Here is a 24,707-nt window from a genome sequence, read left to right as displayed (position 1 = left end):
GCCACTTAATAATTACGATCCTGAATAAAACAAAATTTCAGATGACTTTCAAAAAGCTGATTCCTAATTTCCAATAATTAATTATGTGCTGACTGAACAGAAGTTGCATCGCTTAGGGCAATGTCACAGGAGGATTTTTTTTCCTTAGAGCACACACGCTCCTTATCTTGAGTCTTGAGAGTCTTGGAAGTGGACAAGACCCTCTGGGATGGTGTAGTCCACATGATAAGTAGGAAGAAGCCACTTGCCCATCTAAACTAAACACTGGAAAAAATTACCAAAAAGAAAAGCCATAACTGGAAAACCCAGGAGAAGATGGGTGATCAACTGACTGAACAACACAGTGTGATGCTGTTTTTCTGCTGAAGGACCTCAAAGCAAATATGCACATCAGTATTACATGTGGAGCTGGGTGATCATCTATGTGTCCTTCTGGTCAACTTTCAATGACAGGTTATCATGCCGATGTTTTTTGAACATGTTAAAACACAGTGTACAGCTTACCAGCACAGTGACCTGGGGGTTGTTCTGTTTCGCCAGACTTATCAGCTTAAGGTCACCGTAAAGAAGGTTTTCCAGGCAGCCATGGAAGTTCCTGTTGGGCAGGATGGGTTTCTGCAGCCCATGGCTCCGGACAGCAGCTACACTCAGCTGCACAAGAAATTGAAATTCGCATTCATTCATTCTGTTTTAATTCAGATTTGTTTGTACTGCATTGTGTTAAATTTGACTATCTTATGGCTGTTTGATGTATTTTATTTCTCTCTCTGAGTTATATCTGATTGCATTGTTTGTTCAGTTTGACCTTGCCTTTGTCATTTTAACAATTAGCCTTGTTTGTCTTTTTAAAGGTGTTTTTAATTTACTTTCATGTCTCATTTTTAATAACAAGTTTCAGTCTACCTTTTAAAGTGACTTGTGCTTTCTGTTTCCTTGTTCTCGCTTGTTTTGTCTTAACACCACTTTGCCAATCATGTTTGAGTCACTTTGAATCTTTAAACAAGTAAAAAAAAAAATGAAAATAACCCACTGTGCAAAGACACGATGAAACAATGTCTTTTTAGGGTCATTTTTGTACATCCAGTATTGGTCCACTGAAGGTGCAGACTGTAACGCCAGATGACGTCTTTTTCACAACGTCTTTGGGAGTACAGCAGCACAAGTGCAGAAAATTATAAATTAAATTGACCGCAATCTAACCACTGGGCTCGCAGTCTGAGGTTCAGTGGTATTCTTTCAGTCATTTCAGTATTACATTACAGACGGGTGAAATACAGGTTCTGAACTTACGACTTACTGTTCAGTGAACCTCAGCCTTACCTGTTGAGCTATTACTTCGCTGTGTACTTCATCTGTAAATGGGAGGGTGAGCACTAGTTTGCAGAAAACTACTTGTGAAATACAGTGCAATACACACAAGACAAAGTAGTGGTTTTAAAAATGTTTGTTTTATGTTACACCAAAGTTCACAATTTGATGAAATTACGTACTAAATTTAACCGCTTGGGTGGCTTTTTTATTAGACATAATTCTATCTTTACGAGACAATGAAAACAAACAGACTCAAACAAGAAGAAATACAAGGCGGGGGTTAACATTCACATAAACACTTTTCAATGGTAAATTTACCAACATTGTCTGAATGTTGAAATAACGTTGTTTTTCAACTGACATATTTCATCAAAATTTTTAGAAGTCATGATTTTAAAAATACTGACAATTAGATATACATTTAAAAAATGTTGATATTCCAATGTTGAATCCACAGTGAGTTTACGACACAACTTCAACCATTTAGTGTAAATGTTGTTTTGACGTTAAATTAACGTTTTTCATCAACTGACATTATGTCAACTAAATTTCAACCTTTAAGGTCGGTTGAAAGCCAGCTGGGTCATTACGACGTCAAAAAAAGGTCCAATAATGACGTCTGAATCTTGGATCCATTTTGTACGTTCTGCGGACGTCTCGATATGGCCTTTGACTGACCGGCCCAATAATGACCTGATCTGCACGTCTCCCTGACATCAGATGTTTGGTGGGAAATTGATAGACTGATTGATATTGAATAAGTAATACAGCTAACCAAACCTTTAAAGTATTAAGTGCTGCTGTCAGTTAACAGTACCTTTCACAAAGCATGCCGTTTTCGACATTAATTTTTCATAGATCAATTGAATTCAAATTTTGCAAAAGCCAAAAATTCACATATCGATCTGAATCTATGTACATAACCCCTTCAAGATGTGCTGCATGGCACTCAAAACTGTCTCCGTGCCATTTGTGATACTATTTTTATTACTATTACTATTACTATTACTATCATAACCAGGCACTATACTTATTCAACTCGAGAGGTATAGTTTCATTTATCTATGTAAGAAGTAAAACCCAATGAATTTGTCTTTGATGTTTGATTCACAAAAGCTTTTGGCTGGGAGAGTTTTTCTTCTCACCATGTGAATATGCCAGCGGCTGAGCTCAGGTGGTGTGTGAACCTGCTGACTGTTTTTGTCTACGGTGAGGTTAAGGTGAGTGCTGAGTTTCTCCAACTTTATGTGGTGCCAGTGCTGATCATCGAGCAGACTGCCCAGAGAAGCAAGAAGCTTTCCACTAGAGGATGAACTCACACCTGCAACACGGAGAGAGAAGGAAGAGAAAGAAGAGGATTGTTGGCGTGAAGGTGCATTAGCTGAAAGAGCAATGTCTCCATCTAATGCAGATATCCTTTCATGTGGGGTCCTATTTGAAGATCTGACTATTACCTCAAAGACTCTCCAAGGTCAGCATTCTGTGTGTCCTGCTCCAAAACACAATTTTAACAAGAACAAACTTACTTGAAGGATTCCAGGAAAAAAAAAAGCTGTTTCAGATTGCAGGAAAACCTAAAGGAGGATTGTTTGATCTTCCAAAACAAACGAAACTTTGCAGGTTCTGTGAAATATTTTCATCTGTTTCAAGCATGAGAAGGTCACCTAGGTCACCTTCCCTCATTAGAGTGCACATCTCCATATGCTGAAAGAGAAGAGTGCCGAGCATGATAAATGATGATACTGCAAAGTGGAAGCAGGATATAATTGATGACAGAACCAACACCAGCGGGTTTAACCTGGCAGATCCATTTTTGTATCCAAGGATGTTTTAGGAGAGAAAAGGTGATTCTGCTGATGAAATGATGTTCAGCAGAAGGAAAAATATGCAAAATATGATTATTTAATCATGAAGAGAACTTTCTTCTGATCAGAACAGTGAACGCTGTGGTGAGACTGGTTACTTTCTCCCTGCTGATGTGTTGTTGTAATACTAATCACTTTTTAACACTTCTCTTTGTTTCCTGTTGTTGTGCTAAGCAGTGTGCTTCTGAGCTCAGACGTGAAGGTGGTATGACAGTATTTTCCAGATGTCAAGCTATTTAGCACTTTCTTTGATGATCAGATGTTTCCTTGAGGGAACATGTTTAACTCTAACTTCAACAAGAAAAAACTAAGTGGGGGAAATTAAGCAAATTCTGAAGCATCCTCCATCTTTGCCTGGCCAGCATCAGAGAGATGTATGAAAGTAAATTCAGCCTGAAAGCACGGAAAGTCTCACCTCAAAGAAGCAGAGTCATGTTGCACTGCAGAAACTGCTTATTTAATCTAGACTGGATGGACGTATACTGAATGTTCTTGTGAGAAGCTGAAGGGTCTGACTCAACATCAGCTTCCCATTTATTGCAGTCTGTTGTTTCAGACAGCTGTCTGAGGCAATATCACCTGAACACGTTCTGTATGCCGTTCCATTACAGCTCCTCTCTGGAGGACAACAGGTCAGGAGATACATTTAAATCCTTTCATGTGGTGGAAAAAGTTTAACTGAAGTCATGTTCAAAGCCCATATTTCTAGATTTTAGTCCAGGTGAGATAAGCTTATTATAAGAACAAACACACAAACAAATTAAAATTTCACTATTGCAACACCCTCATCACATGAAAAAAGAGACACAGTGTATCAAATGTTACAACTGAGACAGTACAAATTCAGATTCTGATGAAGCAACCTGTACCAAAGAAACAGATTAGAAAAAGTGAGAAAGGAACTGGTGAAATTTTTCAGCAATAATTGGGTTGGTTGGTAGCAGGTCAGGAATATGATTGGGTGTAAGAAGAGGAACGCAGGCAGTCATTTGATGGGAAAGATGTCAGAGTCTGCAGTGGAGTATGATGCATCAAGATCAAAATTTTATTTGTTCCACAAAAATTCCAATGTGGACTTTATTCTTCAGTGCATATATTGTGAATATTTTGAGTTTCTGTGTGCAAGGGGCAAGGATGTAATCTTGGTATTGTACTACATAAAGACAGCTTTATGAGTTAAGTCATCTCAGTCCTTTCAGCACTTACACTGTGTCACAAGAAAAACACTGGTAAATATAACACTCTTTCAGCTTTTGTGGAAAGGAATCATGTAGACAATGAAAACAATAAAGTGAGTGCAGCTTACTATATGTCTTACACGCAACAGGAAAGAGGAGTGGAAAGGCTATCTGTCGCTGCTTTCTAGACTTCTCTAAAGTTCTTATGAGTGTGTTCACAACAGAAATTCCTGGAGGCTCAATGTATATCGCTGCAGGTAAAGTGGAGGACTGTGGAAATGTAACTGGAATCACCAGTTTTACATTTTCTCTGCAAATGGGCAGAGTTTGTCCTGAGAGATTCATTTCAACAGCACTGTTCCAGTGCCTGGGGAGCATCTCCTCACACCTTCTGTCACTTTGTACAAAGAGCACAAACCTGAATATGTTGACGTTTTGTTTGTTGAATTTAACATAATTAATGCATTCTACAACTTGGGGTGATGTGCAAAATATTAGTAACACATAAATTACACATTTTGATTTTTTTTCCATGCACAACTGAATAGAAATAGACCTTCAAAGTAAGATAATTTATTTTTTACTTTTTTTTTTTTTTCAAGATTTTGATTGGGGAATGGTTCAGTGTTTTGTCTGATACAATCTGCTACTCTAAAATTCAGCTGCTTTTTTACATGCTGTTGTGTGGCTATCTGAATAATGAGTAGCCAAGTACTTTACAGGGAAGGAGTGACTTAGTTGATTCCTCTAATCCAATTACAAGTGGCTGAATTCCCATGTTGCTCTGACAAGTGTCCTTTAGCAAGGCACTGAATCCCAGTTTGCTCCCGATGGTGTGTGAACACTTTGCAGGGCAGCTGTCACCACTGTGATGGCAGTGTGTGCTCCAACGGGTGAATGTGACTCATCATGAACACTGTGATGAGACTGCAGAAGCAACGTGAATGTGTCACCTGAGGGATCTTTTCTTTTTTTAAGGAAACTGTTAATCGTTGAGCATCTCATTTTCAAATCACTGCATCCTGTTTGAAGCTAATCTTTTTTTATTTTTTTTTATTTTAGGATTGCACACAAAACCAGAAAAAAATTTCAGCATGTACTGAATACTGCAAGCATACAAAAATAAGAAAGCCCTTCACTTAACATGCAGCTTGCCAGGCATGCCTCTCTGATGCCATCCTAATTTATTCAGCAATACTTAACACCATCCGTCCGGAGCTCAGTGGAGCAGGACACAGTGGCCCTCAGTGCATTTGCTGTTGCATATTACAGCGTACTGGTGATGCTTCAGAACTGAACTGAATTATGAAGCAGCGGGGTACATTACAGCAAAGTGACATTTTGATAAATGTAAAGCACAGAGGAAAGAGATGGTTTTGGATAGCAGACATAAATCTTAATGAGCCAGTCAGTTTATTCCAACTGCTTGGACAGCCACAGGCAGACAGAGCAGGTCTAAATGTCTCACTGTGCTTATTTGTTTGCCTGTTTCATCTCCTCTTGTTGGTGCGTTGGTCTGTCTGCAGTGTTGCTGCCATTCAGCCGGTAAATAATTGTAATAAAAAGGCCATTGTTTCCGGTTGAGCTTCATGTTTGGGTGTTTACAAGCAGTACGAAACGCTGATGCTCAGAGTTGGTGAGAATAAGCTACCTTCAGCCCTTCTCTTTTCTGTTGTTTTTCTCATGATGTGACAGAATCAGGTTGTCTAACAGGATGGAGATAAGCATGAAGACAGTATCTTCAAGATAAAATATCCTCCCTGTCCAGTATCAGGTTTGCTGTTGGTTTGAGCTTCTCTTCTCTTCTCCCCTGACTGTGGAGGAGTGTGCTGTGGCTCAGGGTGGATGCTCCAAGCTATTGATCTAATTTACTCTTTCTGCAGGCTGCAAGTTCTTGGGAGACTCATAGGAGACAAGGAAGGGAGACTTTGTGAGGGAGAGGGTGATGAAGAAAAAGAAAGCACACAATTGAAAAAAAAAAAAGGTAAAACATAACCACTGAAAGAAAAGGTTGTAGTAGACGACATGCAAGAAAAGCTGTGATATATCGCAATGCAGAGACAGAGAAAAACAGAAACAAGGATGGCATGAGGGGGGAAACTCACAGTCGCATCGCTGTGACTGAGGCAGAACATTTTTTTCCCTGTCAGTGGCTTCCCAAAATTATCATAGTTCAATCTAATCTCTGCACTGTTACAACAACCCGTGTATGTTTTCGTTCTCAGCTTCACAGAGTCTTGTGTGCACTGTGCTGAGCATCAGCTGCTGCGGAGCGGCGAAATGTGACAGGCGTCACTCGGGGAGCTGGTGTCAGACGGATGGATTTTGCAGATGACACCTCTCTACAGCTGACATGGCCCAGACAATACCACCAGGGAAATAATAATCTTTCACCACTTCCCAACAAGAAAGACTTGAAAAGTATTTTGTTTTTATTACAGGAATGTAGAAATTAAGTGCCAGAAGGAGAGATAAATGCACCAGCTCAATACAACAAATTCAGACTTCTTTTTTTTTCTTTGTGGGGAAAAATATGAGTTGAATTCAGGGATTTCTATGTGTTTACATGCCTGTGTAGTAAGACTTTGAAAAAAAAAAAAAGTGTCTACTAACTGAGAGACATGTTTCCCAAACATTAACATAACAATAAAGTGCAACTCTGCCAAGTTAGACATTCAACTTTTGAAATACCAAGAATTCGGTTTCAGAAACAAATCAAGGCAAACATGGTTTCAATAAAAGAAACAAACAATACAAATAGCTATAAGTTGCAGATGTTGTGATTTTTTTATTATTATTATTATTTTTTTTTGTGGCTTATTATTGAAAGGTTTTACTGTTTAAACTGTCTCATTTATTTAGTTTTTTTGAAAGGTTTCTTGGGGGGGGGGGGGGGGGGTGGATTTTGATGTTAAATTTGGCAGGTTTATCTACAAATCACCAAAAAATTGTTTTGCATAGTTAAAAAATCTTTGGCTATTCCAACCTTAAACCTGCCTATATGTCCCGAGTAAAGCCAAACTCAGTTTAAGAAATTTATTTTGTTTATTACTTTTTAGGATTGAGAATATAACAGCAGGCCAGCTCTCATTTTCAGGCTGTTCCTGTAAATCTCCTGTCACTGGCATTCAAATAAAAAAAAAGATCCATTAGCATTTATGACAATGCTTTATCTGAATGCTGTGTCCCACAGTTGTTCATTATTAATCATATAATTCTGCTTCTAAGCAGCCTTTTTATACAAATTGCTCTTCTTTAAGACTGTATTTGTTGTATTTTGTATGCTGATTTCCCGACATGGAATCTTTTGTACTTGCATTTTACCTTCATCTGTTGGTTTGTTGCTTATAAATATTTCACCCACACTTGCTGCCACATTTCAGTAATGTCATCCAAACTACATGCTAAAATCAATTTCCAGTGTTTCCAGCACCTTGTTGAACCACAAGGTATTGAAACAGTAATGAATGTAAAAAGGTCCAGTTAGTGTGGGCAGATTTAAAAAGAATAACCTATAAATTACTGAAACATCACACTAACCACTATTCATTATTCATTAGCAATTTGAAAGTCAGATCCACAGTAATGTCCTTGCAAAGACCAGACTCTCAGAAACCTGGCTCCTTATAGGTAACTCCACCTGAATCACTCACTTTCTTTTAATTCAATTCTCTGATCTACCCAAACTTCTTTACTGATTCAATTAACATAGATTTTGTCACCATTGAAAAAAAAAATACAGCTGTATGTTTGTTTAATTTTTATAGAAAACCTCCTATTTCAGAACATGACTTCTTTTAAGACCCCGCAAAAAACTGAAATCTGCCTAGAAAGTGCAATACTAGTCATAAAGTGAACAGAAAAACATTCAGTTCTTCCAAAAGTGGAGGAAAAAATTCTGAGCTGAGAGATACTCCAGCAGCCAGATGGCATGGGTTATGAGAGCTTTGCCATATGGTAATAATATGACGAGCTGGCAGCCCAACAACACCTCAGGTTTAACCTCATTTACACCAACACAGACCCACAAAGACACACACACACTCACACACACACTGCTTCCACCACACTGGAGTCGGTGTAAGCATAGATTATCGCGTTATGCTGTGCCAGCCCACTGTGCTCCGCACAGTTCATCCTTAACACATGTTGCTGGTATCCATCCTAGATTAAAAGAGAGAGAATCATAGAGAGGACGTCAAGCTGAGTGAGACCCAGCTTGAAATACAGAAAGCAGCTACAACTCAGGGAAAGTCTGAGAAAAACAAAAACAAGTCAGAATAAAACGTGTTTTTTTTTTTCTCCTCAAGCAATTAATCAACAACTGTATTTTCTTCTTTAGAACTGCACTGACAAAATGTAACAATTAAAATTTATACTCAATTTTATGAGGGGCTGTACAAGACATAATTCATTCTGGCTCTCTCACATACATATATTCTCATGCTTATACACACATATATTCTACTTGCACACACGGATATTCTCCTTTCACATACATATATTCTCCTTGCACATACATATATTATCTAGCTTACACACAAATATATTCTCCTTGCAAATACATATATTGTCAAGCTTACACACATATATTCTCCTTTCACATGCATACATTCACCTAAATAAATAGGCATATATGCATGTGTACAAAGAAAATATATGTATGTAAGAGAAGAATGTATGTATGTAAGAGAAGAATATATGTGTGTGCGAATGAGTATAGTGGAGTAAGTATAGTGGAAAAGGAAGTGAGTATAGTGGAAAAGGAAGTGTGTTGTGATTGGCTGAAAAACTCAAGCAGGCGGGTCTTGTTCAGATCGGTCAACATTGAAGGTGCAGTGGAGTTAACGCTGCTACAAGCCACTGGGGGGTTGGGAAATATTTTATCATCCCCAGAAACGGCCAGATCCTCATCCTCATGGCTTGAGCAGCAGGTGACAGGTTCATCTGCTCCAGACTGGACTCACAGCAGGGTGGAAAGTGAGAAACTCTTCATACCTGCCAACGTCCAAGTGGCTTCAGCAGGACAAGCAGCTAACGCTAACCTATGTGTTTCCACCAGACGCGATTAACGCGACTGCATTCATGCGACAAATGACACCGCGCCGCGCTAGACGCACAAGTTTTATCGCTGATGTGTGAATTCATTCGCGCGACGCGTCACGCCGGTACAAATATGCAACACAGAACATCCTGCAGAAACATCACAGCCCTCCTCATCACCGTCTCCTGCACAGCAGCAGTGAAGAGGATACTTCTGTTTGTCCCACAGTCCTGTGTGCACCCGGCTGTCCGTCTGTGTCGTTGTGTGTTCCATTGCTTAAACCTCTGATAAAGCGGTCAATACGGTGTTTCAAATTAACTGGTGTCCTTGTTAACTGGGGACTGACTTCCTTTAGCATTTCCTGCTGCTGCTGCAACTGGCAGCAGATGTTTGAAATTAGACTCATAAAAGGTCGGACACGGCTTTTTGTTTGGTTGTTAACATCTATCAGCAACAAGGGACGTGAAAGAACCCCAGTCGCCAATAGGGAAACCAGTTATTCCAAAACACCAGCTCCTCTCCGGGTTCTACGCACCTCTCCTCCGCTAGTTAGCTGCTGCGTTCAGGTGACTGGAGCTGCTGTGGAAAATTGAAACTCGGTTGTTTACATGAAAGCAGTGGTGTCAGCTGGACTCAGGAGACACTCAGGAGACACGTGAAGGAGGCGTGGACAATTTGCACAAAGGAACGGCTCTCAGACAGCTGTGAACCGGCTCTCGTCGTTCACTTCAAAGAGCCGTTCATTGACCGTCACAGCACTACTGCAGGAGCTGCGCCTGGACGACACTGGTTTCAGCGCTACTTCAGGCTGATGCCGTTTCCACCAGAAGCGGTGGACAAATGAGATCGCGCACGCTGCTCTCCCCAAGCCGCTCGCCTTGCCATCATGCCAACTGTTCTGCGTGGTCAGAGCACTGTATGCCCTACGTCAGCAGGTCCTTGAAGACCTCCACGCTGATAGGCTGTCCTGGCGCGACTTCAGTTATTTCAACTCGTGCGACAAGCGTGGAGTGGTGAAGTGGTGGGCTTCGGGCGGCGAGCAGCGAGTGGTGGGCGGAGCCGACTGGCAGTTCAAGTCGACCGGCGCGTGGATTTTTCGCCGGAAACGCTCGCCGCCAGCCGTCTGCAACGTCATCGCTCGCCACCCGCCGCTCAAGATTGAGCAACAATCGCGTCATTACTTTGACTTTGTATGTAATCTCATCGCACGAAAAATGCGCGTCGCGTCCGGTGGAAACACACCATAACACTACACAGCGCCCAACTGGAGGATTAGGGCAGTGTTTTTCAACCCCTGTGCCATCATGTAAAGACTGAATGATGCTTTCCGTACGGATATAACGCCTTAAGACACAGTAAATAAACAAACATTATGGAAAAAACCTCCGCTAGCCTAATGCTAACGTTAATGGAAAATAGAATGGCCATGCTAATAGTTGGCATAACAGTCAGTGAACTTACTGGAACAAATTAAACTGAACATTTCATTTGATTAATACAAATAACAAACTAATTATTTCAAAAATAACTGGAATATATATTCCTCAATCAGAAGATTACGGACAATAATTAAAAATACTAACAGAGCGCACAACAAGTAGCTACGGAAGCTCAAGAGGCTCAAAACGCAAATAAAAATTCATCCAGATTACAGATTCTCATCACTGTTCGTAAGGAGAATGAATGTGTGTGTAAGAGTGACAATATATTAGTGTGCAAGGAGAATATATGTTTCTGTAAGCACGAGAATATATGTATATGCAAGGAAAATATATGTGTGTAAGCATGAGAATATGTGCATGTGTTTGTGTATATGTGTGTGAGAGGGCCAGAATAAATTATGTCTTGTACGGCCCCTCAAACAATTTGATTGGTTTTGCCAGAAAAATTGCTTGAAACATATAAATAAACACACTATGCAGTGAGCTAGCAGGCATATGCAGAATGAAGAATACTTCCACTGAGTTTCCCTAAATGTGATCAGTGGCGTCTGACAAAATCACATCTGACAACATGCAAGAGACTCAGCAGACGGATGCAGACTGAAAAGAAGCTCAGACCATTTCATTATGGGGACAAAATGTGCTACATATTAAATTCCACATATAGAGATGGGATGATAGGAACTATGAAGCCTGAGTGGGAGCATAATTATAGTGCACGAATCGAGCATTAAGATGACATTTTTCAAGGCAATAAACACAAAGGAAGAGAAAGACTGAGCTGCAAAGTTTGTTGGCAAAATGCCCAAATGAACTTGAGAAATTCTTATTTAAATTCAAATATTGAAAGTTTCTGCCTCCCTACAGCACAGAGCTTCAATCTCTGTCCGAGACACTGCCGCAATCCCAAAAACCTGACTGCAGTGGGTTAGTGGAAATAAATGGTATCACAGTTATGCGAGGTGTAAATGGCTCAAAGATGAGGCTTAAAGGGGAAAAGCAGAGAAACTTGATACAGAGGACAAAATATTTTTTATGTAAATAAATCATCACGACACAGAGTCCCTTTCAGAAGACAAAAAAAAGGTTTTGTATTTTAAAAAATACCAAGCTCGTTTATGAGCAATGAAATGCAGAGAATAAAAATCCATCTGCCTTTAAATATCTCTGTTTCATTAACATTTCTAAGCAGTCATGTATAGATTATCTGGGACTAGAAAGCTTTTGGTCGGATACTGAGTGGAGAAATAAAGAAGTTGCAATGCTTGGGCAATGTTTCAATGGAAGAAAAATCTCCACAACTTGTTACATAAAAACAAGACTCTAAAGAAGTTAAGAAAAAACAACTTGACTTTCAAGCCTTGATCTACATGGTTTAGTATTTAATGGTGACCATGTTTAGAAAAATTCTGAATATTTGAGACGTTTTCGAGTACACTACATGACAGTTTCGAAAGGCATAAAATGACAGGAATCATCTCAGGTACTGAGTATGGCTGCCTTGTAAGAGCACATTAAAGCAAAAGAACACAGTGAACTAAAAGGGAGATTCAGTGTTCCATTATAATATAATTGCAACTTGTGGCTTCTTTGAAGAACATGTTGCCTAGTTTTAATGATGAATATCAGAGAGAAAGCTATTCCCGGTTGATAAATATAATCACTGTTTTTTTCTGTTTCTTTTTTCAACAATAGTTTTTTTTAAATCATAAAATGAATGAGGCAAGACAGATATGATAGCTTTACTTAAATGGTAAAATAATGGAATCACATGCAACAAGCAATAAATTCTGTCCATCCCGTTAATCTCTGATAACACTTTGTTCAGTTTGTGGTCATGGGGCACTGGAGCTAATCCCACCTGACTTAAAGAAGACGCTGTTTACATCAATTCAACGCAGAGAGAAATTCCATAAAGTTTATTTCTACAGTCAACTTCAGGTCATCGATTAATATCAGTGTTGACCGATCAGTTTCAGAAAAAGCAAATGAATGAACATGCAAACACCAATCACAGCTAGATTTGAATCCTTTGTCGTCAGAGCATTAACCACCATGCCAGCCTCAAAATTTAATTTCATTTACGTCTCCAAGAGAACGAACAAGATATTGCCATGTTCTCTGTTTCTTGACCAACAATTTGAATAAGCTCCAGTGCCCATAACCTGACTCTGGATTAAGCATCATGTCTGAGATGGATGGAATTTTTTTATTTTTCTATTTTTCTTTTTCCCAAAATAATACATTCCCAGTGACACAACGGCTCACAGTGTGACAGGAAGACAAACGGAAAGCGATATGAGTCCTTTCACCCGCACTAAAGCAGGACAGAGTAACTGCTGCTGGGCTTTCAACTCGCCTCCCAAAAGAGGCTTATTAGTGAGCCTGGTTGCTAATGCTCGTGCTGGCAGTTTGGCATTCTGTGTACTCGGTGGAATGGTAGCGTTACCTTTTCATGTGATGAACAAAGAGTGCTTCCCATCTTTGTCAGCACAGGTCCACAAGTGTTAGGGGATCTCCCTTGACAACAGTTTCTTCACCTTGTGCTGACGCATGATTCTCCCCACAGTTTTGATTTCAACTTTTCAAGAGTTTTTTGTTGATTATTATGGTCCCAAATGTGTCAGCGGTGTTATCCTGTTGCTGGAGCCTGTTGAATTATTTGTGTAGATTTCAGAGAGGACAGAAGATAAATACCTTTTATAGGGCTGGCCAAGTATACTCATTTAGAAATTAATTTTCACATCAGCACATTCATTGATTAAAGCTGAGAATCCCTTTATCAGATGGTATTTTTGTTTTGACCAATCATGCGGGGAAACTTTTTAAAGCCTTTGAGCTGGTCGTTAACAACAACAGCAGCACCTGTAGATGGCCTGTCATTCACTCGGTATTACCATAGTCACTCTTCATTGCACACACCTCACATTGATTGGCTCAATCAGGGGTTTTTGAATCAAGTCCAACATGCTCCTGTTTCTGAGCCCACCCTGCTGTCATTCTACTGAACACTAGGATTTAAACATAAAGCAAGGTTAAAATTGGCCTGACAAGCTGCTAATCTTAAAAACTGGCCGGTGGGGGGAGGAGATATGTCACCAAGACACAAAGACTGTGGATTAGTAAAGCAGCGCATCTCTCATAATTTCAACCTGTGTAGGCTGGTAATGTGGAACATCCCAAAAGGCAATGCAGTGCAGCCTCAGACCTGCTACAACTACAATTTTGAAACTGTATTCAGGAGAAAAACCTAAAATTTCAAACCAATATGATATTCATTCTTCATATTCATGACTCTGAGGTAACTTGTTCTGCTAGAACCAAATTTGATTAAAAAAAAAAAAGAAAGAAAAAGAAAAACCTGGCAATTGCAAACAAGGTTGGGCTTATTTTGTGGCAGTTTTGAGTCGTAAGTCTCGAAATCTGAGAAATACTGTAACTGTCACTGTAAAAACCTAAGACTGCTGTGTTAGGTTTCTAAAGTCTAATCCCAACTTAATCACAGGTTAATCATAGTTGTAATTGATTATCTTAGAAATAAACGTATAGTCACATTTAAAATGTGGAGATGTTGAGAATTTGTTTTACCTTAACACACTTTCTCAGAAAAATATTCCCATTGTCAACGGTTGAGACTACCGTCTTTGTCATAATCAGGATAATATTTTATATGCACAAGTAATTTGGTCAGCAGCGCCTACTGTTGCCCCTTAATGCCTTGATTTTGAAGTCATCCTATGGCTTTACACTTCTCTGTGTGCATGTTCTCCCTGTGGTAGTACTCCAGCTTCCTCCCACATGTTCCTCTCCTGGAATGGGAACCTATGCATGAATCCTGGCTTTTATCCAGTGTCAGCTGGGATCAACTCCAGCTGCTGCAGCTTTAACTTGAATTAAACAGGTATAGAAGATGGATGGAGGGAGGGTTGGTGGAAGATTGTTGTTTTTTTTTAACCCAGCCTCAACGTACACTGAAAATATTAAATAAGTCATCAATTTCAGACTCAGGAGTTCAGTGGCCTACCTTGTTGGTGGTAAAGCAGCAGCTTTCCTTTCTCCAGCACCAGACTGAGGCTGTGATCTCTCTGTCCCTCCGCATGAAACAGGGTCCCAGAGTTTCTCAAGGTTTTAAACTTCAGAGAAATTACCTCCATCGCTGTCCAGCTCGGCCTGCGGTTCACTCTGTAGACTAGGCTGCTGCTGCCGTCAAAGCTTGCGACATCTGACGCTGTGAAGGACACACAGTAGCAGAAAATCCATTTACTCCCTTCATCCATTTAAATGTCATGCATTGTGCTACAGTATTGGTAATAAATCAAACTTGTATGAATTGCCTGCTTCTAAAGATGGGTTTCATGCTGTTTACTATTGAAAGACAGTGCAACATAATGCAAGGGAGTGGCAGCTAAATTTGGTATTGTCATTTCCAATAGTTGTTCAGTCAGTATATTTAGCTTCCTAACATCCAGTATCCTCTTCAACTAAAATTCTACCTCTTTCCTGGTTTTAACAGCTTATTGTTTTCTTTGAAGCTTCAACAAAGCAGCATCAGATATCTGTAGCACACAAAATAAACCAACAAATCAATGGCCTAAGCTAAATATTGATGTTTAGTTTGGGACATTTATTAAGAGTAGGGTTATTGCTGTTACCTTAGACACTTGGCTTGCCTGCATGTTGTCTGGACAGAAAATTTTACAAGACTTTACTGTTTCCTTGAGTTATAGCACTCTGTGCAGCAAGAGAGAGGCCATTGTGTTTTACACAAACGAATAAATGAAAAGCAAACAATTATGACCTCTGCATGACATTATTTTTACAGTTTCAGCAGCAACAACGTGCTTTTATTTTTGTGCAATTTTTTTTAGCAGCTGAAAGTCCTGTGCCTCCTCAACAATAAACACCACAGCATCTTCATCAAGGCTGGCTTCTGGTCATGACTATAAAAAACATACTCAGTTTTAGTGGCTAAGCATAAAATTGTGTTGTTTTCTTGAAATTCTTCAATTAGCTTTGGTGCATAAGTGTGAACTTGTAAATGAAGGTAAATTAAACTATTTTCTCTCTCAAAACTCAACAAAGCCATTTGTTTTATAACCGTATCCAAGACATCACAGAGGACAGAAAAGGCTTGCTCATGTTGCAGAAAAAAGGGGAAAATAATCAAAATGATTGCATCCTGCTTTGATATGTGATCAAAGTCACTGTGTTGCTGTTACACAATGAATGATCATAGTCACTACGCATGCTATGAAAAAAAAAACTAATTATTCTCAACATATTTATGATGTTGCAGTGGTTTTATGGAGCAGAAGTTGCAGCCTGAGAGCAGACTTACTGTATCGACATCCGTATATTTCCAGTCTGAGTCCAATCCTCCCAGTGGGGTTCCAGTCAAGTGGGATCAAACGAAGATAGCGAGCTATCACAGGTTGCTGCAGCTTGTACTGGACCACAGTGTCAGCGTTGCTGTTGCCTGGAAATGCCTGCACAAGCAAAATTACAAGTTAGTTGCCTTCTTCCTTTACATCCAGCCGCTGGTTTGTCGCTTGTTGCGGAGAGGGATTCTCCTTGTTAGAGGAGCGCAGATGATCAAAATCTCTTTGTAGTATACAGGCCTGAGGTACCTCAGACTGGAGTTATAATATGGATATCTACAAAGTAATTTCATTCCTTTTCAAAAGTCTTCTCTGGGTTTTTAAGGGGCCTCTTGACAGAAAGGAGTTTAAGCAGATGGGAGCACATTTTCACTGAAAGGGTTAAAAGATGCATTATTAGAGAAATGTATAGCTGATGTGGAGAAAAAGTCGACCTAATCTTCTTGATCCCGAGACACTCTTTCTGCATTTTCAAACTTCAAGCTCACAGAGGCCATTGATCCTAACTGCTGATAATGTCTCTCACTCCCCAGTCTCTGACCAGTGATCAATAACTCTGGGACTATTCTGTCTCCATTCCAAGCCTCCTTAAAAGACTAATGGTTTCTATTTTACCCCAATCAGCTGCCTGTGGGAATCTCGCACTTGTTCCTGTTGTTGACAGGCTCCCACATGCAAGGAAAATACAAGATGCATTTGGGGTTAGTTATGTTTAAGTGTGGACCTGCGCTTGTGTCTGTCCTCTTTACTCAAGAGTGTGTGATATTACCTCTGTGCGTGTGTGTGTGTGTGAGTATGCTGAGTGTATACTGATGTGGCTACGTGAGTGAAACGGACTTCCTCGGCACTGCATAATTGTGATCTCAGTGCCGTCTTCAGCACTTTGAAGGGCTGAGCCGGCTGGGCAGCAGAGCGTTAAGCTCAACAAATGGCTCTGTTTCCTGCTGAGGAGGCCGAGGAGAGCAGCATCTCATTTACTCGCCCGAGCGTCTTTGAAATATGTGCAGCCTCTGACAAGCCTTCAGTCAATGGAAAAGAGGTGGGTTGAGAATACGATGAAGATGAGTAGTGGGTGATGAAATGAGAAAGCATCACAGAGTAACAGTGGATGAATAACTCAGTCCGTACCGAAACAAAGCAACAAAGGATATTACATTTTAAGGTTATGCTTTAATACTTTTCTTTTCAAATCAGTTTGGAAATGGAATTTGTGGCAGGTTGATCTGACTAATTATTTCATTAAAAAGGACCATGAAATTAATGTGAAGGTTGACAGACCCTATGAATTTGGAATTCATATGTTCTTCCTGTGTGTGTTTTCACGTGTTACTCTGATTCTCCCAAAATATCCAAAAGACACATTCGCTAACAGTCCTTATAATTTTTATATGTAAGTTTCTTTGTAAATGGCTGTGTGTGTTTGAGTTAGTACTGTAATGTCCTATCATGAAGCAGACAAGCCCAGCCCGGCGTTGTGCCCCGTCAGCTCCTAGACTGGGGAATAACACATCATTTCCAGGATGTCACTGAGCTTTCACCTGTTCTCGGCTGTAATGGATTGATAGATGGATGAAAGGTATCACTGCCAATAATCAAGTCTTACGTATTATTCAATAATGGATCTGTTGGGTTTTCTCTGTAAAAGTGTCTGGAGATGACTATGTTGCAATTGGCAATTTATAAATAAAGCTAAATTGAATTGAATAATCTTCGCCATAATTTGATCAGTTTTTACACATCTCACATCTCATTTCAAACAAAAAGCATCTTTTTTCAATTCATATATAGCTCTATAAATAAACCTCCATATATTTACATATATGTATGTTCAGCTTTGAGGCTAAAGACTTGAACTATTTTGGTGATCGTTAAATCTACTGTTGTAAATTTTTGTTTTAAAACATAAGATTCCTATTAAGTGAATCTAACAACAGCAAAAAAATAAATAAAAAATTCTCATGTAACACATTCAGTAGCCTGTTGTATTTCATCAGTTTGTGGTTTGCTGTCTGCTGCTCCTCATGGATCAGTATTATTGTCTGCCAGGACCTGCCAGAAAAAAGTGCGAGGAATTGGCTTGCAAACTGCCAATTCATTTAAGTAAGCAAATAATTACTGTCAGCTGTAACAAAGCCAGAAATCAGCAACCCTGCTAGCTGGCATCTCCCTGCATGTCCTCCAGTTCTTCAAACACACAAACTCCAGCTCCTCTTCCAAATCACTGATGTGGGCCAGCACAACGAACAACGTTCAGCTTTTCATTCCAATCAATAAGATATAACGCTGAACGCTATAGAGTCACTACAGTATGATTAGTACGCTGGAAACTGAAAGGAGTTTATTCAGGTGTGCTGAAAAATGTTCCACGTTGAATTGTATAAGTAACAGGTGCTTTTTCTTATCATGTTTTTTGTCTTTATAGAAAATAACAGGTTACAGTCTCAGTCTTAGTAAAATGTAAAGGCCCATCCACGCGTCACATGTCCACGCGTCACATGTCCGCGTGGGTGCGCGTTGCACGTTGGTCCATGTGACGTAAAAATCGTCATGAATTCCTGTCCGCTAGGGTCCGCGTGGACCAATCCGCGGACGTCCACGGAGCAGCCAGATTTTGTGACCGCACTGCGTGCAGGTCACGCCAATATACGCATGCGCCAGAGCGCCACAGCAAACAAAACATGACAGTAAAAGTGACGGCAGACAGAGCTACAGTCTGATGGTTCCACAGAAAGACACCCAAAGAGTGAAAAACTCGTGGACAGAGAGAGCAGACTCTGGATGGAGGGAGGATAAGGTCTGCCGACAGAAATGAAAGTATCTAATAGCTCCGGCGCCGCCCCCACAATTCAGAAACAGAAAAAAAAGGCTAAATAAACTTTAAAACTACATGACAGTGTACTGACAATGTATGTGCCTCATTTCCTATAAATAATCTGTAATAAAGGAGCAGATAAACAGTCTGTGGTGCCGGAAAAGCTCCTCGAGGATGCGTGCATCACCGCGCCTGCATGGAACGCGCACAGCTGAGCCCAAAATGTAGCGTGGGAGAAAGCGCGTGCTCATCGGTGGTGCACGGAGGCTTCGAAGCGGACGCGGAAACGCGTACATGTGAAGCATGGACGAGCCTTTAGGAACAAAACTGAAACAATTCTCAACTGAAATTTGTATGTGGCTGCTTGCTGTTCCAGTTGTTGCACCTCAAAGAGAAGCTGTGTATGTTGTATATTCTTGAGTGTAGCTGTGGGGCGACCAGCGTCTTGTCTGATGACAGCCTATTTTGATTTTTAGCTGATGCGCAACATCTTCTCTCTGCTTCTGTGCCTCCCTCTTTGTCTCTGGTAGATATATTTTAGGTAGTTTTACCAAGTCAGACCAGATTTTAGGAAATATATCACACCTCAAGTGTCATTACTTTTTTATATGCATATATGTATATAGGTATATATGTATGTATGTGTATTTGCTTGTCACTCTATGGCAAAATGATACTAGTGACTAAATGCCACTTGGTACAAGGGCAGTGACGATACAATTTTAAAAAGATAAGCGATTTTCCATCTGCTATTTATTCTAACAAACCAGCAGAATATATGTCAAATGTAGTTTAAATGAAATGAAGTTGTAGCTGTCAGATGTATGTGAGTTTAGACTCATAACTCTTCCAGAAAATAAAGAAGATACAGTTATAAAAGTATATATGGTAACTGAAATTCTTGGATGAAACAGATGCCCCAAAACTGTGATAAAGTTATACTAAATTTCTTAATGTTTCCAATGTGTGAAGAAAGGGGAGTGAAAGAAACATCAGGTACTGAAGTTAGGGGGAAGACGACAGTACTTTTTTCAGTTTGTTTAGTAAAAATTATACCTTGGATCAAAGGTGCTCTGGTAATATGTGAAGCTGTATGACACTGAAAGATGACCTGGATAAACACATTTCAAGCTGAGAGTGAAATCAGCAAGTTTTTAAGCTGCAAAAAGTCACATTTGCTCTTTTTACCAATAGTCTAAAAGGCTTTTGAGAAGGGAATCCTGTTCTAAGGAAAAATCATATATTCAGTTGAATTGTAATGAAGAGCTGTTCTTTGGACTGTAATGAGAAGGCAGCACTTTCACAAAGCAGATAGGAGATGGTTGACTGCTCCCGAACTGTCTAATGTAGTTCGTTCAGCTGGGACCTGAGCGGTTTCCTGTCACTTCAACATCAGCAGTTTGCCTGGTGCTGATCAGTCATTTTGTCGACTAGTGTTTTTAAGAGAAAAAAAAAACCCCAGTAAAGTATTGATTACAGTTGAGAAAAGAAGCATAAAATACATGTAGATGTGAAGAAACTGCAGTGTAAAGGTACTTAAGTCCACCACATGATGTCTCTGCCATGTCTCTCACTGATTTCTCCCACCCGTCGACATTGTAAGCACCGAACTGACACTCTCACAAGAACGGCTCACACAAAGTAAGCGATCATGCTGCATGCTTGAAAGCCGGTGATGGACATCTTTGCCTCTGCAGGAATCAAAGCTGTGACTTTTTCTACTGTAGCCAGTCTTTTGAACAGCAGCACCACACCAGCCTCCTGTCAGTGGAGGTTAAACTCTTTGACAGCAGCTCCATACCCCTCGACAGAGAACTGCCCAGATTCTTTTCATTGTTCCATCTATTATTAATACAGAGTGAGAGACTCCTGGTGAGCCCACTTGCTGCTGCAGGCAGTACCAGTCCCAACTGATAATGTAAATTATGTCCATGTCCGTGAGGCCGCATGTATTTTTTTTTTCAAGAGAGCCAAAGTTTGATTTGCCCTCTCCAAGAACATTTCAGCTGTATCTGTCTCTCTCTCTCTTTCTTTCTTTTGCAACAATTATAGAATTTATATAAAACAGATGAAAACATACCTTTTATGGTCCATTAATGCCAAACTGCGAGCACTTTTTGATTTCTAAAGGTACGTTTTCGATTAAACTGTGCAAATTACAATACAAACATGAATGAAATAGTTTATTCATCCCTTTATTTTCCAGCAATTTCTTTCAACTGATTGGAAACTTCGTACTAGACTGAAAATTCTGCAAAAATATTTCATGGATTTCAATTAGATTTTTTTTGGAAGATCATAGTTTGTGAAGGATGAAGTCTTCCATGGTGTGATTCAAAACATATGGTGGGTGCAGGTGTAAGGACTATTTATGGAAAGATAAAAATAAATATTTTCAATGAAACATACTGTTTAAGAATTGATTACTGCAAAAAAATAAATGTCAATGAAAAATAATTAAAACAGTTCTACCTCACTGCATTGATACATAAAAGGACTTTCAATGTAAAAGAATTCAACAAGCACGAGTTAGTAAACAATGTCTATGAACACCGGATCCCAACAGTCACCATGCAGCACTCTTAAAGGGAAATCTACCGTGCAACTAATGACTGATGCTTGAGGGACAAAAAAATGTCAAGTAAGAACATTAGAGAATGGAATAGAATAAATATTTATTATAACAGTCCAAGAAAGATTTTAAGATTGTCTGGCAGCTGACAGCACTAATGACCACAAAATAACAAAACAGAATTATACATTTGAAAAAATAAAATCATCAAATAAAATTATTAAAAAAAATAGGTGTAATCGTGAAAATTGGAAACACATTCTAACATTTAAAAATAGACATGTTCTATGTGTTTTGATCTCTGGACTTTTAGGTTGTGTGAAAGAGCATATTGGAAAAACGCTGAATAAATGTTCTGCTGGGACCACCGAGAGGTCAAGAATTACTGCATCAGTGTGATGGATTACCATGAATTCCACAGTTTGTTACACCCCTCTGACTAGGTCTTAGTATATAATTAAGAGGGCAGACCTACCCCTAAGCTGTCTTCCTGCCGATGTTGTCTCCAGTTGTGTCCTGTATCACTGAACATCAACAGGTAGGCGGTCAGCCAGTCTGAGCTGCCATAGCGACCCTGCGTGGCAACAGCAGTGATCTGGGTCCGCCTGCCCAGGTCCACCTCCAGCCACTGGTATCTGTCTGAGATGAGGGGGGACCAGCCTCCAGCTCCTGCACAGGGTACAGTGACAAAAACTAAGAGTTAATCAAAGAACATGCCAACCTGTGCTTCTGTAATTGAAGTAATATACCGTAAGGATTACTGTCGTTGTTAAGACATGCGGTCACACTGTTGGGATTGAATAGATTCAGTCTACAATCCAGAGACAAGGCCCAAAGCTTCAAAATTCTACGTTCACAGTTTGGTACTGATAAGGACCTGAATCTTGAGTTGGCCCGTCATAGTATGGACATACACACGGATCCAGTTGGCTCTTTGTAATGTCCATAGAAAATCGATGATTGATTTCCAGACGCATTAATGGTCTGCAAAACAATTTTTTTCTGGAGCGAAATGTTCCAAATCATAGAGAATGAATAGTTTATTACAATTTAATTTTCATAAGGATACTTACCATTCAAGGCTCAAACCAGCCAGGCTCCATCATATCATAAAAAAGCTCTTAATATCTTATTAACAGAGCTGAACACTTCATTCTCAGAGTGCTACTTATTCCTGAAATCACAGTGAAAAGAGCTTTCAGCTCATCTCCTGTGGAACATGCTTTTCAGACCTACTAAAGTCACTACAGCTGTGAAGGTAACCCTGTAATGTCTTCAAGTCATAAAAGCTTGTACTTCATTGCACTTAGTTCATTTCTTCAAAAGTGGGGGAATTACTTTTGGTAAGGGATGCTTTACTTTAATTTATGTCTCTAAACTGGGACTGCTTAAAAAATGTGGAAAAAAATTGTTACTATTGGGATGCATTATCCTTCTCTATTGTTGTTTGTTTTGCTGTTTGCTGCTCATTGTCTTGTTCTTTGTGAGGCAGACGGTCATCACCTAAACTGTAGGTGTGGTTCTGCATGCAGGTTTTGTTTTCTGCTATCAAGGGGGTTTAACCCCATTTCTCTTTCCTATTGCTTGTATCAGCCTGTTTAGGGCTGTTAATGTCATGAAACTTCATTAGCATCTTAACCCATTCAACACTGGATAATGTTAGTGACTAAAATGTTACATCAGTTATGTCAGGTCAAATGTTAACACTACTTTAGAACACATACCAAAGCCCTTTATGATCCGCCTGAATGTTTTACTGCTGGAATTTATAAAATTCATGTGAAAACAACACAATGCATTGACATATCTCCACACTGTCAACCTTTATACAGCTAAGATTTCTAAGCAGTGCATCACTATGCTGTTCAGTTATTTCACTATTCAGAAACAAACAAACAAACAAAACAAGTGTTTGTCTTGTTAGACATCTAACAGTACTGATGGGACCAACTTTTGTTTAGTTGCAATATGAACACAGTGAGAGCTAATTTCATACATCCCTGGACGTCCACTCCAGCTGTTGCAGCAGCTGCTGTCAGCACAAAAACGCAGCGAGCTACCCCTGAACACATGATCATACACTTCATTTTGCTGCAAAAAAACACAAGCGCAGCAGCAGCTTAGTGATCTTATTTTGTTTTTATTTTTAATTTCAATGCAAACCGTCATAGCAGTGTTGTCTCATCACTCTTAATGCTTTAGAACAATGTTCCAAACACTTTACACTGCTATAATATGTTTCATCCAGGGAAAAGAAGCACTGCAAAATCAAGCTGAACTTGTTGAATTTTTTTATGATTTGGAAGGGCAATTTGACAACAACTTTAGTGAATAAGTAGTTCTGTTTTCACTCAGATGTTTCATGTTTCAAGCCATGCTATCTGATTAAAAGATTCGGATTCAGATGTGAATCCATGTGATCCAGATGTGAATTCAGAGTAAAAGTAAGAGAAAACAAAGATGCATACAAACGATACAAACGACAGGCACAATACTCACAAATACAAGAAGTTAAACGTTCATGTTGCACAATATAAGTGTAAGATCTTAAGTGAAATAAACCAATGCTTTGTGCTATAGAAAAATAAAAATGAAGCCTCTGCCTATGTGCTTCTCTCCAGAGTGTAATCTAATCTTTTGGCACCAGTATTCCTTTGAATAAATGAAATAAATATGCATGGCATTTAAAACTGATAGCACAGCCCAATGAAAAACAAAATTGCTTGATTCGAACAATGAAAGGTCTCGATTTTAAATTAACCTCTGTGAGTCGTCCAGTTCAAAATAGAGAACATGCCAGGAATAAAACCCTCAGGATTTACACAATCTGAACTCCGTTTCGTGTCATTTCACACAATGAATTTTCTTCACAAGAGGTTTGATTTAGGAAAATTGAACCTATTGTGGACGGGTGAGTTGGAGGTGAGTGAGTGGGGTCAGAAGGTAAGTCAAAGGAAGGAACACAGAAACAGAAAAGAGATGTTTCTATAATACAGCTGCTAACCTTCACAGATACAGCCAAAACCCACCCAGCTGCAAGTTTTTTTTAGATGACCTCTCCTGACACAAAGAAGTGTGTGTGCGTGTGTGTGTGTGTGTGTGTGT

General features: G+C 39.6%; 1 protein-coding gene across 1 annotated transcript in view; it reads right to left on the bottom strand.

Annotated features, from left to right (window-relative positions):
- LOC115381689 (contactin-associated protein-like 4) overlaps positions 1-24,707 on the bottom strand; it is a 104,453-nt gene that overhangs the window by 44,823 nt on the left and 34,923 nt on the right. The window contains exons 3-7 of the mRNA XM_030083245.1: positions 22,078-22,271; positions 16,179-16,326; positions 14,865-15,068; positions 2,457-2,632; positions 505-651 (exon numbers count right to left, since the gene is read on the bottom strand). Coding sequence (XP_029939105.1) covers positions 505-651; positions 2,457-2,632; positions 14,865-15,068; positions 16,179-16,326; positions 22,078-22,271 — 869 coding nt within the window. The remainder of the gene's footprint in view (positions 1-504; positions 652-2,456; positions 2,633-14,864; positions 15,069-16,178; positions 16,327-22,077; positions 22,272-24,707) is intronic.

Source organism: Salarias fasciatus, chromosome 23, assembly GCF_902148845.1.
Source record: "Salarias fasciatus chromosome 23, fSalaFa1.1, whole genome shotgun sequence".
In the NCBI taxonomy this organism is placed as follows: Eukaryota; Metazoa; Chordata; class Actinopteri; order Blenniiformes; family Blenniidae; genus Salarias; species Salarias fasciatus.
This window is presented reverse-complemented; position numbering and strand designations above follow the sequence as displayed.